Raw genomic sequence first — 23,625 nt, forward strand, 5'->3', positions numbered from 1 at the left:
ATTATTCCACGTGGACCATTCCTACGCATAATATATGAAAAGAAAAATCTTCAAGAATATTCAGTTTCATGATTCTTATAGGACGATTGCATGTGCTTGAGTAGATTTTAGGACATAGGCTTTTGATTTTCCTACGGACCAAAAAGACGAAGATGAAATGTATATGTGGGACAAGAGATATTTATTTTCATTTTGATTTTATTTGTGATAGTTTACAAATACAACACGAACTGGTGAAATTGTAACGGCATTCAATGACGAGCATTGTCCTCATCTGAAAGATAACATAAGCAAACGTCTATGAAATTGTTTTTAATATCAATGTCGTTAAACACAAAAAGGTAAATGGGAAAATTTTCGCAAGGATGACGAATAAGATTTGATCAATATTTCTCTATCACGATTTGATTAATTCATATGCACTACTGATGGGAAAAGGGAAAGTAGCAAGCCATCACAGACACCAAAGTTCTACTTGTTTCCAACCAAAGCTTGGCCAAGTACTAAAACTTGGGCAAGCTTAACCCAAGCAGAGATCTGCTCCTAAAGTAGGGGGCCCAGATGGTTAGCTTGGGAAAACCGCAAAAATGTGGGGTTTTTTTGCTACCAGCTAACGTCAGCTTGCCAGAAACAAACCAGCCTTTGAACCAAAACCACGTTGAAGCGTCACTGTTGGTGCACATTGCTGCCAGTCTTGCAAAAGTTGATTTAATTTGCCCTGGTATGATTTTTTTTGCGAAAGTTTAGCCACATCATTTTCCCCTCATGTGTTTGTGCATGAACCCAAGTGGGGGCAAGTACTTACTTGGGCAAGTTCAGCTCCGGACAACTTGCCCTGACGGTGCTTGCTTCACATCAGTGATATATACTAACCTGAACCAAATCTATCGGTGGGACCTCATGTGCTTTTCGAACAAAGACACCAACTTGTATTCTTTGCCGCATATTTGGCATTTGTGCTTCTGCATTTGGTGACTTTTCTTATGTTTGAAGAACAATTGTGGGGATTCGAATCCAATGCCACACACATCACACATAAAGGCGCTAAGTTCTGGATGAGTTTTGCTCCTATGCGATCGTAATTGAACCTGAAAAGCGAACTTGAGCCCACACGTTTCACAGATATGACACTCAGGAGGGTGTTCGCTCGCCTTATGCGCATCAAGGATTAACTGATCCGCAAATTCAAGGCCACAAATAGAGCACACAATATTTCCAGTCTGAGGATCAAGAGCAGCCTCTTGATTGCCCATGGCGGCTTTCTGTTCCATAACCGCGGCCCTGTGTGCCATGAGCTTGTGTTTGGTCAATTCCTTCCCGGTGCCCTTGAAACAACAGTAATCGCAATTATCGACGCAATCGCTGGCTTCGTGGGCTTCGAGTTCTTCATCGGTAGCAAATGGCATTCGACAATTCACACAAAATCGGTCCATCCTGACCAGTTTCCCTTTGACATCGATCATGTACTTGATTTTACGACATTCCTTCACGTGGTAGAGGAACGTGGCAGGATAGTTTTCCAACTCCACTGATTGTCTGCAATTGGGACAATCTAACCTAGCTAATCCATTCGGATGTTCATGTTCCACGTGGGCCAAAAGATCCGGGACTGTTTCAAACGAAGCTTTACAGATGCACTTGAAGTCGCCCATTTCATGATAGTACATCTTGTGGATGCCAAAAAACACGGACGAGATCTGCTTGTGGCAAATAGGACACTCAGTGGTTCCATAGATGGGTCTTCGCTCCGATTTGTCATTCCTGGTGGGTTTAATATTACTCGGAGTACTTGTCTCTTCACTTTGCAGAATTTTCTCGGTACTTTTGGAGCTTAGCTTGGCACTTTCATCAGTCAATTTCCTCATTTTCGTCACAACTGCGTTTGATCCAATTTTGGAGCGTTTAATTGGAGGACACCAAACTTTCAGTGATTGAGAGCAGCTCTTTAAATGTTCAATCAACAAAGGGGCGGAATGAAACACCTCCGAGCATCTCTCACACTTGAAAGCGGCTAAAGGATCATCGACCGAATACTCCAGCTTCATCGCGTGCTCTTCGATTTCAAAGCACAGTGGATCTAAAGCATCTTTTTCATCATCATTGACGCCATCTAGAGGGTTGCTATTGGCGCTCTTACACTCCATACACACATTAGAGCCTTGGATATGCGGCACAATCCCCGTACAATCTTTGGCAAATTGGCAAGAGAGCGGAAATTGCTCATCCGGAGGGTTCATCCCCACACAGGGGGTTCCTTTCCGAAAGAAAGTCCCGCATCTGGCGATCATTTCGTTGTAGTTGGCCACGGTTCCTTTGCCAATGGTTCGTCCCCAAGATCGAGCAATGTATTGCCTGGTCTCGGTGTGATACAACATCGAGAGACCGATTTGAGGCTCATCATTGATTTCGAGCCCATGATTGACGTGCAGAATCAACTGCCAATCGCCCACTTTCATTTTGCCCAAGTGAATGGCATTCTTGGGAGAGACCGCCATGACTGGAAGTGAAGTTGCCAAGGGTTCACTTTGAATTTGAGGAGTTCAGTTCGTTTTTGGATATTTGTTGTTTGCTTCCTATCAGGCTTGCTGGGTTTAGAAAATGAATTGGGCCAGTCTTTATCTTTAAACCTGACGCTCGATATCCTTAGGCTCTCATAAGGTCGGCTTTGATTTCATGCTTTTTTTTCTTTCTTCTTCCTACATGTCGCTAAAAGCCACAAATTATTCCAGAATTGGAAATAGAATATGCTGAATCTGCAAGCCTACAGGCACTTTACTTTAAGTACATTGGGCAAAACATTGTTTTGAACAAAAAAAATCATAAACAAACAACGATGCCGATTATAAGTTTTTTTTGGACGAAATTGTTGGCTTCAATTCCATTCACGCTGTCAAACGGTGTGTCACTTCAATGAAATCTGGCCCATGGAGTTTCAAAGTGGCAAAGGAGCAAAGCGGCAAGGCGGCTAAGATGGATGGATTTAGAACGATATAGCTTGAAAGGTTGCGTGATAAGGCAGACAACAGTGAGCTGCAGTATGAGACGACTCTTAAGAATTGAGCCTATTTGGATTCATTCAAAACGTCAGATAGATCAAGGACACTAAAGCAAGGAAACGCCACTTTTTTGTGATCACCAAACCTTTCCCGCCAAGTAAGGCCTAAACTTTTGCTGCTGAAAATTTTGAATGTCAATCATTGCCATAATTGTTGAACAAAAAATGTGACTAATATCATTTTTGAAACCATTGATGGTATGTGCTTAAAACCAGGTATGTAAATATACTAAAAATGACTTTAAACATGTCTTACAGTACAACAACTGAGAAGTGCTAATTAGGTTTTTTTGATAAAGCAAGAATTTTCTCCAAACGCAATCAGTCAATACTCTTTTGCTAATAATATTATTTGTAGAAAATTGCTTCAGAAACATCTTGATCAAATTTCAAGCGATTTGAAGCGTTTGTTATGAAACTATGGTTTTCACTCTGGGAATGGCCCTCAATCCAAAAGTAGACATACTGTAACTCTGAGCTAAATATTTTTCTTTAAACTCACATGGGTGCTTCATAATCATGGAATAATAATGTTAAGAGATATATCACCTGTTTAAGTTGACTATTTTGACATTTTGGATGCTTTTGCAAGAAAAACAAATTATTGAAGTCCAAAGTTCAAATTGAGATCTAGCCTACTGTACTTTGGTATTACTCTGTGCCCCTTAAATAATGCCTGTCTTTTGTGCAAATTCCCTAATAAGTAGAAATTTAAACTCTACAAAAAGATAACTCATTCATTTTTCACCAATGCCTAATGTTTTTTTTGTCAAAGGTGTGGATTAAAACAAAAGTATTAATTGTCAATCCTAGATATTCTAACATGTTAACCTTTATGTACATGCACTTTTATTGCCTATTCCATACATTTCTTTTATATTTTGTTAGTGCAATTTCCTCATCAATTGGTGCAATGATTCTTATTGGTTTTCTATCTATGCGTGTTTTTGAGCCAGTTTTACGCAATATTTCACTGATTTGAAAGACAATTTGATTGTTTTTTTTTTTATTAATTTGATGTTCATGGGTATTTCATTTATTCTTCTAACTTTCAAAATTAATTCAGAATTATTTAGTATATGGATGGAGTTGTATATCAAGGAGATCATTATTTAATTAAAAACACTTCAATGTACTATGTAGTACAGATAATCTTGTATTATTGATACTAGAGTTACTGTCTAGATTCAACACAATGGCCCAAGTTGGCGGTCAGTGGAAAGCCATGTCGTTTCCTCTCTTTCAAGTCCCTGCATAGATAGACTCATGGCTATAACATAAATCCACTCTGGGCCTCATGACTTTATTCAAATAACACAAGAGCCCTCAAAACCTCAAAATCAAATTGTCCAAATTGTCCAAAAGATGTGAATCTCAGACCCAACGCTGAGGGGAGGGTCTGAAGAATCGCACTGTAACTTGCCACAAGCCTAAATTTCTGTGAGATGATCATCTCGTCAGTTGGTTGAATTCTTGGGGAAGGTTTGTTTAGATTGTTCCGACAGTTTTGAAATTGAGGAACTACTGCAAAAACATGACTCCGAGAATTTGTGAAGCAAGTTTGCCACCATCCAACTAGGCACATACCCATCCTAACTACATACACATCTAAAACCGAATGAATCAAAGGCAGCCTACATCTGTTACGCTACAATACAAAGGAGGCATTTTCTTCAATATGAGTCAGAACAAATAATGGCTCATCTCGAACAAAATTTCTTGTGTATTCTTTATGGTGAAAAAGGTACTAAACCTTTATTTACGTACCCAAACCGGAGAAAACCCCTTCAAGTGGGGATTTCAACCCATTCTTCATATTAGATTGCTGTTGCCATCTTACTCTGACTTTAACTCAATTTCAGAAACTTTTCCTGTAGAGAAGTTCAAAGAGACAATTTGCTGAACTATAGAGTTATTCGAAAATACTAACATTATGACGAGTTCTCATGGTTCACATTATTTTTCCATTCCATCTTTCACAAGCATTTACATTTCTGGTGAGTTCGAGGTTTCTTACGATCTCCTCTGTTTTCTACGACCCTGTTCAGCTTGGACTTTGGGCATTCGGCAGGTCCACTCTCAGCTTGAGTCTTCCCGAAAACCAAAACAATCATTAGTCTTCCTAGTTGGTGATATCTTGAAGATTCCATTGACGAATCCCACATTTTTTTCTAGTTGCATCCATCGCATCACAACAAAATATGAACACCGATGATCCTCTTAAGTATGAACACTCGGACAAAGATCTTAGGATTCCTCGTATCTTGAATGAGTTACAACTGATTTACGCTCGAAGTGGATCCTGGTTTTTGATTTTTCAAGACAGCCATGACTTCATACTCAACGACGAGCCTTATTTTTCTCTCAATATGCTCTATGATTGCAATTCCCACCAATTTGTGTGGCGAGTATTAGGTCGAACAGTGGAGAAGGGTCAAATTGAGTCGGAGGACCATTTCACAACCACTTGTCAACGGCTTTTTCACAACCGGAAACCATGTTTGGGGATCAAACCCAAAGATGCCCGTTTCCCGCTTTCATGTCGGTTTTCTTCCACTTGTGCCATTACCGTTGATTCTCAAGCATCCAAACTGGACGTGTGTCTTGAGTGCCAAAAGCTATTCCTGCCCTCCAAAACTCGACCCTCCAAAGCTCAAGAAGACGAAGGGTTGGATCCGGATTATGATTCGACCTACAAGGAAGAGGTTGGACAAGAGGAAATTGGCAGTGATTTTGATTCTTTGGAGGCTGTGGATCCTGGGGGACAACTGCAACATGGAATTAGAACGAACAAAAAGACGATCAAAGAGGCCAATAGAAAACGCCAAACTTGGACTTGTCGAATCTGCCATAAGGTCCTAAATTTTGCGTCTTCTGAGACTCATTTGAGGAATGTGCATGGCGCAGCAGAGTTCAACTGCTTGATCTGTTTCGAGTCCTTTCCGTTCGCCAAAGAGCTCACTGATCACAACTTCCTAGTCCACAGTCAAAATTCTACTTTAGAGTGTCCCAACTGCCAGATAATGATTGACTTGGGTGATGATGGAGACGGATTGATTTCCCACGTGGAGGTTTGTAACAGGGCCAAGTTTGTCGATACACTGCCAAAATCCAAAGGTAAACAAGAAGGCCAGATCCATCAGTGTGACCAATGTGGGAAAGAATTTGCAACAGGTTATTTGCTGAAATCCCACCAAAAAACTCATAGTGACGTGTGGCTCGAATGCAAAACCTGTGAGTTCAAGACCAAGTACAAGCAAAACCTCATCAACCACGAGCGAAGACACGTTCAAGGGCGAGGAACGGTTAAAAACTGTATTTGCGATCTGTGTGGAAAGGCACTGAGAGGACCGGAGTGTTTAGATAAGCATATCAAGTCCATTCATGAGAAATCGTTACATTTTCCTTGTGACAAATGCGACCGAGCCTTCACAAGTTCGGCCATGTTAAAGAGACACAAAAATAGGTTCCATGCAGAATCCGATGAGTTCATTTGCAAGGTGTGTAGTTACAGAGCTGGAGATCATATCGAGCTCAGTGATCACTCCAAGGTTCACGAGGATCCGACACACAAGTGCCAATATTGTACTAAGCTCTTTAGGCGTAAGCATCATCTCACCATCCATGAACGTATACATAAAGGGGAAAAGCCTTTCAAGTGAGTTCTGCAACCGTGTTTTGTTTTTGTATCTAAGGTAGCCATTGCTAAATGATCTATGTATATGATATAACTCATTTCAGGTGTGACATATGCGATTATGCCAGCAATAACTCGGGAAATCTCATAAAACATAAGAAATTCGTCCATCAGCAACAGAAGAAAACCGCCAAAAAATCTCAATTTCAAGTGGAGCAAAACTCGTCACAGATGATTGTAGACAAACCTTTATCGATGACCAATCAACATTTACTCTCGCAACAAGGACCCTCAATATTTGCCATGATGGAATAACCCGTGAAGTTTTTAAATACTCAAAATTGATCTCATTTTTACATATAGACAAACTTTTCATATTGTCAATTATATGCCCTGAATTAAATATCCTCATCAAAGAAGTTGATGATATTAATTTTTTAGGCCCACCTGATCACCACAAACTGTTCCAAAAGTTTGAGGGGCATTGTTGCAAGTTACTAATTCATGTCTTAATATTTCCATCCAAAGCTTTCTAAATTCCGCAGCAAAGACGTTTTTCGTCAAGTGTTCAGTTGCGGTATTCATATCATATATTCATTTGTTCAATGAAAATTATTTCAGCTTGAGCAATCTTGAAAGCATCCCTTACATGGAAATTGGCCTTTCTGCTCCATCCCCGAACTTTCAGTTTGGCTTTGAGGCTGAAAATTCACCGCCCCTGGACTCGATTTGGCTCTCTCCTTACATGTACCGTACTCAATGCCATCATCAACAAAGGAAAGAAACGTACCGTATGACGGTGCTATCTGTAAAAAGTAATTAACATAAAATCATCATGGACGAAACTGTCGTACCCGGCAATGTTAGCTTGGAGCAATTGAATAACAAGGGTTTGTCGTATCACAAAGTGAGGAACTGGATCTTCATTTTTCGAAGTGATTTTGATCTCATTGCCGATATAATGGAACCATATCTAGCTATGACGCTCATGGTTCATGAATTTAATTTTGGATATGTTGGTCGTGTAATGGGTCGAATTGCCTTGAGTGGATCAATGGAATCTTTGGGCAAGGATCTGCTGGGTTTATGTGATAAGTTCTTTATAAATACTAAACCATGCCTAGGTTTTCAACCTATAGACGACCTTTTCCCGAATTCCTGCCAGTTTTCTGATCAATGTTTTATGTACATCTCCAACTCCAAAATGACATCAGAATCCTCTATCTGCCAAGAGTGTTTGCGATTAAGTCCAAATATAGAAACATCGCCATCACTTGTGGTTAAATTTGAAGAACCCAAAACTGAAGATGGATCCATATCTGAAGAAATTGACGACATCCTCACAGATTTCAAAGAAGAGGAGCCAGGTTCTGATACAAGCAAAGACATCCAAAGTGATGCCAAGATCAAAAAAACTAAGTTGAACAAGAATGACGGAAGGTCTTGCCGTTTATGTGGTGCTCATCTCAAAAGCCTTTCAAGCCTTTGTGCCCATATGACCTTAGTTCACTTTCGAGCTTACTTCGACTGCATTCATTGTGATGCCAAGTTCCGATTTGCCAAGGAACTAACCAACCATTTACTAGCCGTTCATCCAAAGACCCTAAGTGCCAATTGTCCAAAGTGTCTAAAACTAATTGAATTGGAGGATGAGCTAACTCTGGCTGATCATCACGAAATCTGTGTGAGAGAACACACCAGACAAAAAGTGACGGTGAATCGTTTCAAACGGATCCGACGTGATCGTCCTCACCAATGTGATCAATGCGGAAAAAGTTACTCCCTGATCGAATACCTCAAGAACCACAAGAAGAAGCATGGGGAGCCGATCAAATGCTCCAAATGTGACTTTGCCACCACATCCAATCAATATCTCAAAGAGCACGAGAAGAAACATTTGGTAGAAGAAGGTTTGGCACCCAAAGCCATTTGCCATCTCTGTGGCAAGGAACTCAGTCAGAATACGTCCTTAAAGAACCACATCAAATTCGTTCACGGTCAGTTGAATTTTCCGTGCGAAAAATGCGACCGGGTCTTTACCAGAGAAAAGACCCTGACGGCTCATAAGAATCGTGTTCATGGAGAATCGGACAAGTTTCTCTGCGGCGAGTGCGGCTACCGAGCAGGGAGCCAAATGGAGTTGCGAGATCATTCTCGAACTCACGATGACACGTTACACAAGTGCCGCTTGTGCGGAAAGTTGATGAAATCGAGAAGGACTCTTCAAAACCACGAAAGGCTGCACAAGGAGAACGGAACATTTTTGACCGATATTACCTTAAAACCGTAGGGTTAAAATAGATGCTCTTAAATGAATAAATGAATAAAAATTATTTTATGCCAAGATCAGTGTTCTATCTCGTAAGTTATACCATGACAAGAAAGTAACAATTCGAGAACGGAGCCTCATTCGAAGATATTGTCAAGTGGAAGAGGCAGCCTCATACGGAGGGGGATGGAAAATCAAAACTCCTCCCTTGGGACGAATGAGCCCTCGCACTAAAACTAATGTTGATTTGTTCTCCCCGAAATTTCTAGACATTTCATATAGATTGTTTCATTCAATGAGTCACATAAATATGTCCGGGAGCTTCATAACTTAAGAATTGCTTGTTTTACGGGAATGTTATCTTTGTTACATTGTTTGACCAAGTTTTTTGAAAATGAGTAACGAATTTGTCAAACATGAACCATAGAAAATATTTGCAGTTATATATGAGGTAAACAAACACTTAATTGCTAATGTTAATGTTTCGCAATTTAGAACTCAGTTGTCATTGGTCAAGGAGAGCTCTATATTTAGTCAAGGACGAAATACATGGGAAACTCTGCTAGGGCGGTCAGCTGCGAATTGAATTGCAATTTATCGACTTATTTTTTCCGCGATAAGTTTAATTAGGTATGAGTTAAAGGAACTCATATACCAAATTTCAGCATGATTGGGACTTTCGTTTACGAGTAACAGATAATTAAAACTTTGTATTGCCTTTGTATTAGCCCATTTCGTTCCAAGGAAAATTGTCAGCACAATCATCGACCTTTTTGACGATTGTGGCGAAGTAGGTTCGTATATTACAACCAGGGGTCGGAAAGATTTTTTTAGGGTTAAACTGAGCTTTGAACTATTTTGGTAATTTTGGGACAAAATAAACTTTTTTACAAATTTAACCATAAAATTACCTAAAACCGAGGATTTTCGGAGAAATTAAGGGTTTTTATCATATTTAGGCGAAATTTGGAAAAATATTGAGTGAAAATAAATTCAGGACAACCTCTGGCCGTGTCTGACTATGTTTGTCTTCGTTCAAAGAAAGATTTGGCCTTGGACCCCAAACTTTCATTAAGAGGAATTGCTGGATATATACAGTAATACTGTACTGCAAATGATCTAATTTTAGCCTGAAGGCGATTGGTAACCCTTTCACTGTTTTCACCAAAGCAAATATCGAAAATGCAAGTGAGCACATTCTAGATGTCAGAACTAAAACAAAGGCTGAGGAGGTGTGTAAGCCTCTTGGTGGGCTAAAAATCAGAGGGTTATTAATCTCCATTAGGCTAAAGTTGGTTTATTCATGGCATAGTGATAGGTTTTTCAATTGTCCGTTTTGAAGAGAATATGATCAATGTAACGAGATCCTAATTAGGGTTACTGCGTTAGCTCGAATCCCCTATATAGTATGTATACCGTTGTATGTGAAATACAAAACCAGTATGACGTTAACCAATCTACTCACTACACTTTAAGTGGCCTCACTGTCCTCATCGTATTACATCAAGCAATTCGTGGAAGACGGGGGAAGTATTTTCAAAAGGCGCAAAGAGTTGTCCTTAATCTTTTTCCACCCTATACAGAACGTACCTAATTATTTATTTAATTTTGGTTTGGGTTTTCACGGGCTTTTCTAACCGCTACTGGGAATGTGACCCCAAAACTAATAAAATGAAAGGTCATAATTCGTCTATTTATTACCTTTTAATCTTTATATGATATTTGGTCTACCAACGAGTTTGAGTTTTGATGGCTTTTACACATTATTTTTTTTTTAAACCGAAGAATAAAAACATTTATTTATCTCGTATTTGCTGCCTTTCAATTTTTAACTAATTCCTTTAATTTGATCATCTCTTCCATAAGAATGCTATTGCATTGAGTGGCATTTTGCTTTTTCTATGAACTATAACGCAAGTTTTTGCATCCAATTGCCTTAGATTCTCGAACAATAATGGCACTAATTTCAAAGACCACTCATCTACTTTGTCCTGGACCATGATCTCAGGATGCTTTAAAATATGATTTTTACTTTGACGTTATAGTTCAGTTGCCAAATCAAAATTCAATTTTGTGTTGATGTAAAGTCAAGAATATATTTTTGAGCCCAAAGAGCAAGAAGATCGTTAAAACAATAATCAGGCAACTTTTGCCTTAAAACCAACATAATACGTAAATAACCAAAGAAAGCAGAATCTATTTTTCATCTTTTTTTAACTTTTTTTGCAACTGACTCTGGCTGATTTCATATCCTAAAAGAAGCATATTTTCCAAAATCACACCACTATTTTTCCGACTCCTAGTCATAGCAATGACTGTGTAGCGGCTTACATTGCATGCAGGTCTATAAAAATTATTCAATTGTTCTAAAAAATTACCCCTTGGCTTCAAACTGTTAAAGGCAAGGCTGTTTACAAATTAAGCTCATTGATTTGGCCAAACTTGGCCAAGAGCCTCTGCATCCATGTCATCCTTTCATTGGTGATGTAGAATTAAGCAGCTTGGACAAAATGCCGTTTGGAACAGTCTGTTTAAATGTGGCACCACATAACGAATTGCTATCCGTTACTGTTTGAGATAATTATGAAGCTGAGCAAAAGATGAAGAACTAGGGCAGAGACGTGGTACAGAGAATAGTCCGGTTTCCTCGGTTCCCGGTGGAAATCTCCTCCCCGTTTTTTCCCAACAAGGAATGTTTAGATGCCAACACCCTGGATGGGCATGAACTGTGTTAGGAATATTGGCCACAACTGATACCAGACATTACACTACACGTCAGAATTTGGAAATGGACCCTAGCACCCCAAATCCAAAAAAAGTGTTGCTTTCTGTGATCAGATAAGTTTAATTGTTTAAAAGCGCCATAATTTGGTAATAAAAAGGCTGTTATGGCGGACAAAATGAGATAGGTATGATTTGATTTGTCAACACTTTTTGATTTTGTAAGATTATTGGTTTTGGGACTGGCCCTCTTAAAAAGTAAACCGATAGTAGGATAGACATCATATTTGTCGCTTTCTGGAAGCCCAAAAATGTTGCAAATTATGTCTACTGAATTTCTGGCACATTGATGAGATGCGTAGCCATTGCCCAGAATTTTTCAACTATTAAATTTTAATTGGCATTTAAGAATTGAGAAGTCTAGACGTGAATCATTGCTAGTAATTTCGGGCTAATTGTAAGAGCAACCAGAAACGATACGATAGCAACTTTAAAGATTAACGTGTTGAAATGGAAACATATACAACTATCACGTTTGGTAATGCGATTAAAAATGCAGCTTCAACTGATAAACAGCGGGAAATATATTTCTTTGTTACATCGTGCACTTCAGTTTTATCAAAATGTCTAAAGTGAAAGCAAAATTTGATCTCTATCCAGAAAGTTGTTACTTTTTCCTAAAAAAATCTGCACATAATTTAAAAGAGCCATGAGTTCACATGGAATGGTTGCTTTATCATCGTTAAAAAGAATTGAAAAAAAAAGAATAAAAACAACTTGGACCCTAATTAATTTGGAGACACTTACTCACATTTGAAATAGCTGAGACAATGATTTTGGCAGTATTTGACACATTTTGAAAAAAATTGACAAATCTTCAAGATTTTTTAGTTATCTATTGGTTTTTATGCAAAATATTGAAATATATTCGAGTTTTCTTTCAACTAGGCGAGGGATTTAAAGCTCAGATAAAAAAGTCAGCTGTTATCAATAACACGTGCATTTCAATTGGGCTAAAGTATTGATTTATTACTCGGTTTTCAATGTTATGCAATACCTAGTACGTTGTCGAATGTTTCGGTCAGCATTTCTAAGAGATCTCAATACATATATCTTGCCTCTTTTATGACGCACTTTTGCACGACAGATACAAATTAGGCCCATGTCAATAATACATCAATCGGAGAGAACTGTGTACCATGTTAAGGTGCGCATCATCGTGCCAATATTGATCCCAAAACATTTAGCACTCACTGCTTTGACGGCTCAAGTGGGACATGTGCTTGCTGAATACTTCTACGTTGATTTTGAGGCTATCCTCCTCCTTTCAACTCGTAGGAGGTCAGTCCCATGGACTGCCGTTCATTGGAGAGCGAATGTCTTGAGGTCTGAAATATCTCGTACCTTGATGATGTGCCCCCGTCCAGAACCCACGCACTAAGACTAAGACCTCTGAAGTGTCAAGACCTTCTCAGTGACGATTGCTCCCGAATTGAAGCAGGGTCTTCCACTCCACCAAAAAGGTAAATCTTGTATGAGCCTCCGAGCCTAGAATCCACTTGATCATATCTGGAGGTTTGCGTTCTCACTGCTCAGGTTTTTCCGATCCACCTTTGGTGGGGTGGAGAGGGTGTTACATTTGTATGTCAGTTCTTGTATAGTCTACAACATTCTAAGCTAGCAAATCCAGGTGCGTATGATTCCAAACATATTATTACACTTATCAAGACCTTTCTATAAACCACTGTTTTTGGAACCAAGGTCAAGATGGGGGATCGAAGAGGAAGTTCCGGGGGTGGGGGAGGAAAAACGGTAATAAATGTTTCTTGTCTACAATAGATTCAAAGATGGCTTACTTTTATCTTAACCCTTCAATAGGAAATGCGGAGAAAGAGTTCCACCTCTAATGAACCTCCGAGTAATGGAGAAGCCGAAGAACAGGTAATGTCAAAGAGTTGCAGCCGATCATCAAAATCATATCTAATATCGAAACTTTCCCTCATTTTCAGACTTGGGTAAGACACTTAATTCTTGAGAGAGGATGACGTGGATTCCTAAGCTAGCCACGTTATGACATGTGAAAGGTACTCTGGATTTGATGTCCATCTGAGCTGAACATCCATCAGTCATCAAGGCTGTGAATGAATTTATGACTGCTCCCACTTTGAGCAGATTTGCTGAAGTCAGCAAAATTTATTCATCTTATTTGTGTATGGCTACAAGGGTAGAAGGAGAGAGAAAGTACTGAAAAATATAGCTGTTTATCTGGCGGTTCAACAAATCTCTTCAAGAAGAGACATACCCGTCATCTCTCGGACAATAGATGTAATGATGCCATTTTTCCTTGTAGGATTGGGAAAATGAATCGGTTCCTTTGAGGGATAAGGGCAAGAAGTTAAAATTTATCAAACCTAATGACAAACACAGTGCCAATGAAGGTGAGATTAATAGATATAAGTAACACTTTTCATATTTTATCGTTCTCCAAATCTTAGGAGAAACTGCTTTCATCTTTTTCGATGTGGAAGGCACACCTGCACCTAAAGTACAATTTTTCAAGGTACACACACCATAACTTCCATTTCAACACTAAACAGAATAAATGATTCAGTTTTGGTCCATTCTTCGGTCAAGGGTTTCAAGGACTTGAATGTAGAGCCTCGCTACAAGAGCTGGACCAATGGAGGGGATGGGCACAACCAAGTTATCCTCGGAATTCGAGAATGTCGCCAAGAAGAGGAAGGAGGCTACCGATGTGTCCTCACAAGCACACAAGGAGAAATTGACTTTGAATTCAAGTTCTTCGTTACCGTTGAAGGTGGGATGGACTTTCGAGCCATGCTACTGAAGCGGAAAGTGAAGCAAAAGAAGGTTGTCACACCAAAGATACATACAATAGTGGTATGAAAAACCAACCAAATAATGCTACATCTTTCGTACTTGGGAGCAGGTTATTGTCAAGACCATTGAATGGATAGAGAAACCCGTGGACCTTCAGGTTCAAGAGGGGAAATGTGAATCTGCTACCTTCACTGCTCGATTATCAGAGAAAGAGAAAAAAGGAAAGTGGTACTATAGGAGCAATGTAAGACTTACTTTGACCACTTGGAACTTCTAAGAGAAGCAAATGCACATGCTATGATTTTTTTTCAAGGACTCGTACAAAGACCTCCGTTCAACTGAATATGGATTGGTAAGATGATAGGTTTTCGCATTAACTTCCATTAGAATGTTAATTTTGAAATCAGTTTTTATTCATTCGTAGGAACTGTATAAAGAAGATGCCCACAAATACCAATGGACACAAAAAGGGGATACTTACAACTTGACGATCTTGAATCCAACCGTAAAAGATCAAGGGCGCTATAATTTGGTCGTTAAAATCGATAAGGACCATTACTTCTGTGGTGGAACTTTGGATGTGAAAGGTTTGTGATGGAAAATTGAGCATGGACTCCAAGGAACTGTAGAGAGGAGCTTTATTGTTTAGATGCGGATCCGGAATTCTATTTCGTTAAGAAGTTTAAAGAAGAGCTAACAGGATTTACGAACCGATCAATCAAGCTATCTTGTCAATTGAACTACGGAGGAGCTAAGCTGAAATGGATGAAAGATGGCAAACCCATCTCTGTAAGTCGTTTTTACTCGCATCACCGAAGAAAGTTTTGATGTAATTGGGGTCGGTTTTTTTAGTTTGCGGACAGTAGATACCAGCTCTTGATGGAGGAAGACCGCACTCAACTTACCATAAGAAAATGCAAATTGGAAGATGCTGGCAGATATTCATGCGAAATTCAACAATTCGTCAAAGATGGAGAGGAATCTGAAATCATCTGCAATTTAAACATCGAGGGTATCATCATAAATCTAATACTGTACCACAAGTAACATGGACTCGAATGTAATGAATCCCTTAATAGAATATCCTCACAAGTTCACCAGCAAGTTGAAGAGTAAGAATGTGGTTGAACATCAGGAGGCCGCCTTTGAGATCAATTGCGAAGCTGATGATTGTGAGGTGGCTTGGTATCAAAACGGAAAGAAGATCACTCCTGATGATAAAAGGGTTCAAATCATATCGGATGGACTGAAGCGTAAGCTTGTTTTCAAAGATACCCTTCTCCTGGATGCGGGTGAAATCACCGTGGAATCAATCATGGATAAAGCCAGTTGCCATCTGAAAGTGGCGCGTGAGTTTCTAAAGGAGTTTGTTTTGTACCTTGGAGAACGCCTTTTGGCCTTTTTTGTAGATGCAAATAGGTTCATTACTGGCCTCCCACTGTCAACTGACGTCATCGAAAGAGAGGCAGCCTCATTCACAATTGAAGTGAAAGATCCAGATGCCCCGGTGGAATTTTTCATTGCAGGTCAAAAAATTGCAGGAAACGACAGTCGGTAGGTCAAAGAGAGCCACAAGTTTAGTCCACGAGACCAACGTTTGGGATTGACATGTTATAGGGTTGAGATCAAGAAATTGGAAAAAGGCCGTCATCAGTTGATTGTGAACAAGATTTCAATGCTGGATGATGGTGTAATTGAGGCCCGTACTCCATCTAATTATGGCGATGAAATGCTCTCAACCACGTGTACTTTCCACGTGGCCAAAGGCGAGGAGAGGCCTGAAATTGGACGAGTTGGACCAGTTGTTGGAGTGGCCAATAAGCATTGCAATTGGGATGTCCCCTTCCAAGTAATGTTAGAAAGTAAGTCACAAAATAAACGGAAAGGTAAACATCTGATTTCGATACAGGTGGATGGTACCCAACAAAGTGAGCTAGAAGTGATTGTCATGAAAGATGGAAAAGAGCTTCGAGTGGGACAAGACATCAATCTGAACCTGCAGGATGGCAACATCAGCCTTTCAGTCAACAATCCAAAGCGGGAGAAATCGGGTATTTATACCGTCATTCTGAGGAATGGGCAAGGCGAAGACAGTCGGGACATCGAAGTCAATATCATGGGTAAGTAATTGATTGATCGACCTTTGAATGTGAACAGAAAAGTTTTCAAATTGAAGCCCACTATCACTAGATAAACCCACCCCACCGGAACAATGCACGGTAACCGACGTGTTCCATGACAATTGTGTGGTTCATTGGGCTCCCCCGGTGGATGACGGGGGTACTGAAATTAAGAACTACGTGATCGAGGCCATGGATGTGAGTGCTGGAGGTCAATGGAAGACTTGTGCTAAGACCCACACCGGAGGAGAACGACAAATCAAATGTGAAGGCCTGGAAAACAAGCATAAGTATCGATTCCGAGTGAGGGCCCTTAATAAGATCGGCCCATCAGATGCGTGCGAAATGCTTGGCGCTGATATTCTTATCAAGGATCCCTGGGGTAACTAATTGTTTTGTCTCTTCTTAAGTTAGTTGTAAAATTGAGCAAAAATGTACATCAAGGAAATGCAATATGTAAGTTACAAGAACAGGCTGGTTCAAAACAGCAAACCTGATATGGCTAGTCTCCCAGAAAGTCCAACCATAGGAGGTAACTGCCTTAACAAAGGCTAAATAGTATGTGAATGTGAAAGCACAAGAATGAGTAGATAATTAGGATAGAAAAATAGCGTAATGAAGTTTTTTTTGGGTTGAATGAAGATATATTCTATTTCAGGTGAGGTGCTTATGGCAAAATAACGTTTTGAGCTTGGAATGACTTGTTATCGAGGATTTTCAGAAATTATTGAATGATTCTTGTCATTAGAAGGAAAATGTGTGCAAAATGAATTCTTAAACACTCCAAAGAGAAAAAAAAAGATGAAAGCTAAACATATACTGGTACTTTAGTTCTTCTTGAAATCCTAGAAATTAAGAAAGTCGCTACATATTTTTCCAACCCCTGTGATCACCAAAATCTTTCCCAATTCAGATGAACCTGACAAACCAGGTACACCTCAGATCAAGGACTGGGGCCCCGATCACTGTGATTTGGCTTGGGACCCTCCAGAAAGTGATGGAGGAGCGGAAATCACCCACTACGAAATTGAATACATGGAGAAGAACATGGGTCTTTGGCAAACGGGAAAGGTCTTGACAGTGGATCAGGTCAAGAACATGGGCGGTATGATTCATGGCACCTGTGACGGCCTAATTGAAGGATGTGAATACCAATTCCGAATAAAGGCAATCAACAAGGGTGGTCCATCCCTTCCGTCAGACCCATCAGAGTCAATAATTGCCAAAACGAGATTCTGTAAGACATGGAGTTTTCGTTAAGGAGGATTTAATCAATTGTTAACACCAATTTCCTCCGATTCAGTGAAACCATTCCTCCATCAACCCGGCATGTACGACATTACCATCAAGAAAGGTCGGACATTCCGTTATGACATTTGGTACGGGGGTGAACCTCCTCCAACCGTTGTTTGGGAGCGCAATGGAGTGGTCTTGAAGTCCGATGATCGCATTGCTATCGAAAATTTCGGCAAAAAGACCGTATATTGCGAGAGAAACACCGTAGTCACCGTCACTAAATCTGAGCGCGCAACCGACGCCGGTCATTATAAGATCCGCCTGATTTGTGAAGGAGGCACTTTTGAAGCTACTGGATTCGTGAATGTCCTGGATGTGCCGGAAAAGCCGAGGAATCTCAGACCGGATGAGGTCCGAGCCGAACACATCAAATTGTCTTGGGCCCCACCGGAAGATGACGGAGGCTCACCAATCACAGGTTATCAAGTTCGAATGGTCGATGTGGAAGGAAGTGGTGAATGGATCAGCGTGGCTGAGGTGGTTGACTGAGTCCTATGAGTGATAGTTTGAGTCGGTAGGTTTCTTTGTGAACACATGGATATTTTTTTTACAGACAACGGGAAATACCACCAATGCTATGATAAAAGGACTCAAGCCTGGGCATCTTTATCAGTTTGAAGTGTACGCTATTAACAAGGAAGGCTTGTCCCTGCCCATACGAACCCGAGATCCAATCAAAGCCGAGAATCCTTACAGTAAGTTGATGCCAAGATGACATTGCTAGAGCACAGATTTGAAAGTGATGTTTTATGCTATGAAATGTTACTTTCAAGGAAGAAAAAAATGCCAAAACTGGGAGAAAAAGCTTTAAAAAAATTATCCCTATTTTTGCGTGCAACAATTAACCTCCGATAGTTGTTGATACAAAAAGTAAGGCATCATAATTATATGAAGTCATTTTGTTGGTGCTCAACAAAATATTGAATTATTGTCATTGATTCCTGCTTGTCAAGTTTGAACATAATTGAGCGTACCTTGATTTCTTTTTTCCCGTGACAAATTAAAACTATTGGAAGTTTGAACAGAAATGTTGGGTTGTTCTAACCTGCTTTACAAGCACCTAGAACACGGAACTGACAAATACACATTTTGTACATTGTGACGCAACATTCACCTTGTCCTCATGAATTTTCTAGATGATGCACCTAATTCGTTGCCTTTTCACATCTTCCTCGTTGAAACAAAGCCTAGAATTTCGAACCCGAAAAACATTTGCACTCATGGAGGCACTATGCGGGGAACTTTTTTTTTTTAAGTTTCAGGCTGAAACTTTTCTTGCTTTCTGTAATCTCCAAATATTAGAAGTCAAAGCAACTCGCTGTATACTCATATTCTCTAGATCCCCCCTCTGCACCCCGTGATCCCGAGATTGTGGATTTTGACAACAAATCGGTGACGCTAAAATGGCACAAACCCTTGGATGATGGAGGGCGTCCCATCACTCATTACATCATCCAGAAGAAGGACAAATTTGGGGGCTGGTTTGATGCCCTCGTAACAGATAGCAAGAATTGCGAGGCCAGGATCGACGAGCTAGAGGCTCGTGTACCCGGATTGAGTGAAGGAAAATGGTATCAATTCCGTGTTTTGGCAGCTAATAAGGCTGGAGAGTCCTCACCAAGTGCAGAGACAAAGCCTCATCTCTGCCGCCATAAGAATCGTATGTTTCTGTTTCGTCAACGCCAACCCACTGGCTCAGAATCTGGCATGTTCGATTGGTTTATTTTCAGTCCGTCCAATGATTGACAAGGGAGCAGCCGGCTCCAAATCCGTGAGGGTTCACCGATCTGCCATTTGGCACATCAAGGTCAAAGGAGAACCTCCACCGCAATTTTCTTGGTTTAAAGGGGGACAACGCTTGCACAATTCGGATGAATACATCATTGCAACGGATGAATATCAAGGGGGAGCCACCGCCATGCTTCAAGTCTTCCGCTCGCAAGTAAGGTTTTTTGTTCCTTGTATCATGTTAGGTAGGTACCTAACATGGTCCAAGCTCTACGGTGTCCTCGTGGTTGTTCTCCTGATACTTTTGTTTTATTGAAAGAACGGCTTGTTTCCAAAGACTTTCATAGAAATGAAGGAATGCTTCAAGATCTTATTTGTCAAATCCACATTCTTGTGATACAATATCGCTCATACCCCTGATCATCAAGTCTAATGTCGGGTGGTTAAAGCAATAAACAAAACCTCATCTCAACGCTTTCGTAACTTATTTTGGCCAAAAATTTCAACTGAAAAGAAACTAGACAAAAATCATACCTTGTTACTTTCCGACCCGTTACGAATTTCATAACAACACCAAGTACGACGTAATTTCAAATAGGTGCATGTTTCCAGATATAATTGACAGCCATCCGGTTCGGTCTATCAAATTCTAGATTAAGAGAGTAGTCAATGATAATTTTGAAAGAAATGTTACACAAGAGACGATCCACCGTGAATGAACGCTCTTGGGAATACTGAATCAGACCATTAGACCACATGACACAGAAGTCAAGCTAATTTTTTTGCAGATGCACGATGCCGGAACCTACACCCTGGTGGCTGAAAACCGCAACGGATCTGATCAAATCGACTTGGACTTGATTGTTCTGGATCAGATGGATGATGGGAAGTGCGATATGTTTAAGCATGGTACTTTAGGATGCACTTGTTCCGCAGGCTTCAGGTGAGCATAGTGAAAGCAATCATACGTCGACCACCTTTAAGTATTTTCTGTTCTTTGTAGGCACAATGAGTTAAGCGCTCAGCAAATTCTGATGGTCGATTTTGGCGATCCGCCGCCAAATCTTTGAGATTTGGTCGTTACCTTTCCTATGAACTTGAAATTCCACTTGGTCAATGATATGATATTTATGTCGCTCCCAGTATGTGTTTCGCTCTGTGTTTCTGTCTTGTTTAGTGCTTAAGTTCCTGCTTCTTTCACTTTTGTCACTGATCGCCAAAAACCGTCATGGCTTTTAAAATATGTTGAAATATAAACTATCTAGTAAAAACAATCGACTTTTATCAAGTGTTCACTTGATTGTACTTAGTTGTACGAATAAAATGTCAGTTGTTTTCGTTGTGTAGGGTACCTTGCACATCAAAGCAGATATCGACTACATTTTCCATTGTCATTTTTCTTTTACAGGAAGCTCCTTTTCCTACCTCCTAGCTCCTTTTAGCCTCTTTGCTGCATTTTTATTGTTACAAAATCTAGCCACCCAACAGTATTTAATAGGATATCCATTGAGTTCACGAGAAATTAAACATTTTTTCTTGCATTGTACAACATCAGGACATGTTTTCAGTTGATACAGATGTCATGTTAAACAATTGACTCTTTTCCGAAGCCTACTGTTTTGTTGGTGGTGTGCTTTTGTTCACAAAATAGTTTTAGGTCAGATCAAACCCATCACGGGAGTTGTAAGCTCTCTCTTTTTTGCAGACTTACCCAAACCGGAGAAAAGAGCTAAATTTGATATATTCAATTCGTTGGCAGAACAAATAATTTTTTAAGTTGAAGGGCTACACCTAGTCAAATTATAATCTTTCAATGCAATTATAACGGGGATTACATTCTTTGCGACGGTTAGTGAAGCCAGTGAAAAGCCAAACAAAAAATGGCAAATAAGCTCTGGCTGAGGAGTTGATCCTTCATCTGATCATGCTGCACAGAAGTTAATAAAAAGGTTCCAAACAAGGAACGACAAGTTAAGAAGGAGACGGAAAAGGGCCCTTAATGACAATAGAAAGGAAAAGAATGCCCTAGAATTTGAAATACAGTGAGAAAAAGTCGAGGAAGGGACGAGAAAGTGAAAAAATGTCAAAAAAGGTGAAAGTTGGAAATTTGGCTCAAAATTTGTTTTCGGCCTGAAAAAGTTTCAAAGCGTTTTCCTGTTTAACCCTTTTTTCCCGAGGTCTCGTAATAACGAACCAATATACAACTCATGACATTAAGCAAAACACTTTCCTCCGGTTTTGAGAAAAGCATTGTAAAAATAGGAAAAAAATTCTTTCAAGGCTAAATGACTTGGAACCGAAACCTAATCCCTTCACATGGAGTTATCAAGCCTTAAAAGCTGAAGGGATATCCCCCAAAATGGTCATGAAGTCATCTTCTTCTGCTTCAATGACCCACTTCATTTTGTGCAAAATTATGCACAGCGTTTTTAGAGTTGATAGCTTTGGATCCCGTCGGTCGATCAAGCTGAAAATTGAAATGCATAATGCCAACGATCTGCAATCCGTCTCATTTAAAGGCAAACGTACGTAGACCATTCACTGGCTTTCAAACTGTTAAGCTACACCCAAGCATCCCCGTCCACATTGGAGTGTTTCATGTTAGTAACAAAGAAAAGACTGTCAGTCCAATATTCAGCCAATTCCAGCGGTTCTGAGTCAATCGTTCTTCATTCTATCTGCCTCAAGTGGAACAAAGAACGTGGGATCTGAATATCTTTATTTCATCAGGCCGAGCTACTAATGTGAGTAAGAACGTAACTCCTGGACCGACTATAAATCAACACTGCCCACTAGTTCTTATCACTCCTCTTGGTCCATGGCCATTTACAGGATCGCGTCATTTTTCCAACCAAGGTCGTCGCCATTGTTTCCGGGGCTTCCCGCGCAATAATCGGAGACGTTCCATCTCGTCCTTGAAGTCTTCGTGCTGATTACGGAACAGACCATAATCCCGCAATTGGGTCATCAGCTTTTGCGTCTCATCGTGAGCGGGATAATAGCGCACGAGCTCAGGTCGGTCTTGCATGGGTCGACGAGCCAACATATTGACCACTCGCAGCGAATTCTTCGAGGTCGGACGGCGCACTTGGCCGAAAATCGAGTCGCGCAAAAACTTGACGCGACGTAAGTAATCCGGATGAAGATTGCGGGTGTACTCCAAGAAACGTCGGGTAGCCATATTTAGCACAGGGGGGGGGCGGGGGGGAGGATGGATGTTCTTCTGGACAATCAAAAATCAGTGTGTGTATCCTTAGTATCCTTTACGGCCTCTAAAGCGGCTTCGCATATCCAGGAGACCTCTTTTACATTCGTAGAAGGCGTTACTCAAGGCCATGCATTCGGTAGGCACTTTGCCTTCTCGGAGACAACTCAGAGGCGTTTTGCGCTCGACCACGCAGCAATCGGTTTCTAAAAGGCAGCGCTTCAAGTCCACGCGAAGGCCGTGACAGGGACGGGTCTCGTCCCGTAAGATGACCAAGGACGAGGTCTTGGGTTTGGCAGCCGGAGCCGGGGACGATTCCGCCGACATGAACACGGACTCACATCAAGCGAATGACACGACTACACTAAAACAATTCAATAAGTGGGGAATGACAGTGATGATAGAATTAACCAAATTGTTGGGCGTTAGATCCTTACCTTAAACAGTTTGAGCGTTTTCGAGTTTCAGAATCGGGAACTTCACAGCTGAAACGAGGATTATGCATTGATCATGGCTGAAAAGCTAGAGGTACACTGATTATCATACAAATATTGCCAATATGGCTTGATTTTCATGCTTTTGTAAGCTTCACATAGAGAGCAGTTAAAATACTTGCCATGTGGTTGGCCTCACAAAAGTCATCATGAAATAAAGCGGCTTTTTTGATGAATTATAATACCCATAAAATTGTGATTGCCTCTGTTTGATCTATCCCTAGCCATAATATTGCTCTTCTAAAGTTGAAGTAATGAT

At 40.3% G+C, this 23,625-nt stretch overlaps 4 protein-coding genes across 4 annotated transcripts; 2 read left to right on the top strand and 2 right to left on the bottom strand.

The window, feature by feature from the left end:
• Positions 1 to 164: 164 nt before the first annotated feature.
• LOC131888917 (zinc finger protein 43-like) lies at positions 165 to 2,585 on the bottom strand. The gene is made up of 2 exons (XM_059237869.1): positions 874 to 2,585; positions 165 to 274 (listed from the first exon to the last, which is right to left on the bottom strand). The coding sequence occupies exon 1, from the start codon at positions 2,493 to 2,495 to the stop codon at positions 885 to 887; it is 1,611 nt and encodes a 536-aa protein (XP_059093852.1). The 5' UTR covers positions 2,496 to 2,585; the 3' UTR covers positions 165 to 274; positions 874 to 884.
• A 2,568-nt stretch (positions 2,586 to 5,153) lies between these two features.
• On the top strand, positions 5,154 to 9,038 carry LOC131889321 (zinc finger protein 91-like). Its single transcript, XM_059238408.1, has 3 exons — positions 5,154 to 6,713; positions 6,797 to 7,004; positions 7,522 to 9,038. Exons 1-3 carry the CDS (start codon positions 5,257 to 5,259, stop codon positions 8,980 to 8,982), a joined length of 3,126 nt encoding a protein of 1,041 aa, XP_059094391.1. The 5' UTR covers positions 5,154 to 5,256; the 3' UTR covers positions 8,983 to 9,038.
• A 4,525-nt stretch (positions 9,039 to 13,563) lies between these two features.
• On the top strand, positions 13,564 to 21,004 carry LOC131889322 (twitchin-like). The gene is made up of 22 exons (XM_059238409.1): positions 13,564 to 13,623; positions 13,692 to 13,697; positions 14,033 to 14,120; positions 14,178 to 14,242; positions 14,317 to 14,553; positions 14,633 to 14,767; positions 14,837 to 14,875; positions 14,948 to 15,110; positions 15,173 to 15,312; positions 15,376 to 15,535; positions 15,603 to 15,872; positions 15,933 to 16,077; positions 16,141 to 16,372; positions 16,433 to 16,643; positions 16,714 to 17,025; positions 17,557 to 17,880; positions 17,947 to 18,416; positions 18,493 to 18,634; positions 19,279 to 19,599; positions 19,670 to 19,881; positions 20,456 to 20,610; positions 20,671 to 21,004. Exons 1-22 carry the CDS (start codon positions 13,564 to 13,566, stop codon positions 20,735 to 20,737), a joined length of 3,954 nt encoding a protein of 1,317 aa, XP_059094392.1. The 3' UTR covers positions 20,738 to 21,004.
• A 1,365-nt stretch (positions 21,005 to 22,369) lies between these two features.
• LOC131887978 (small ribosomal subunit protein mS33-like) lies at positions 22,370 to 22,995 on the bottom strand. Its single transcript, XM_059236730.1, has one exon. It carries the CDS (start codon positions 22,846 to 22,848, stop codon positions 22,507 to 22,509), a length of 342 nt encoding a protein of 113 aa, XP_059092713.1. The 5' UTR covers positions 22,849 to 22,995; the 3' UTR covers positions 22,370 to 22,506.
• Between the last annotated feature and the right edge of the window lie 630 nt (positions 22,996 to 23,625).

Source organism: Tigriopus californicus, chromosome 10, assembly GCF_007210705.1.
Source record: "Tigriopus californicus strain San Diego chromosome 10, Tcal_SD_v2.1, whole genome shotgun sequence".
Classification (NCBI taxonomy): Eukaryota; Metazoa; Arthropoda; class Copepoda; order Harpacticoida; family Harpacticidae; genus Tigriopus; species Tigriopus californicus.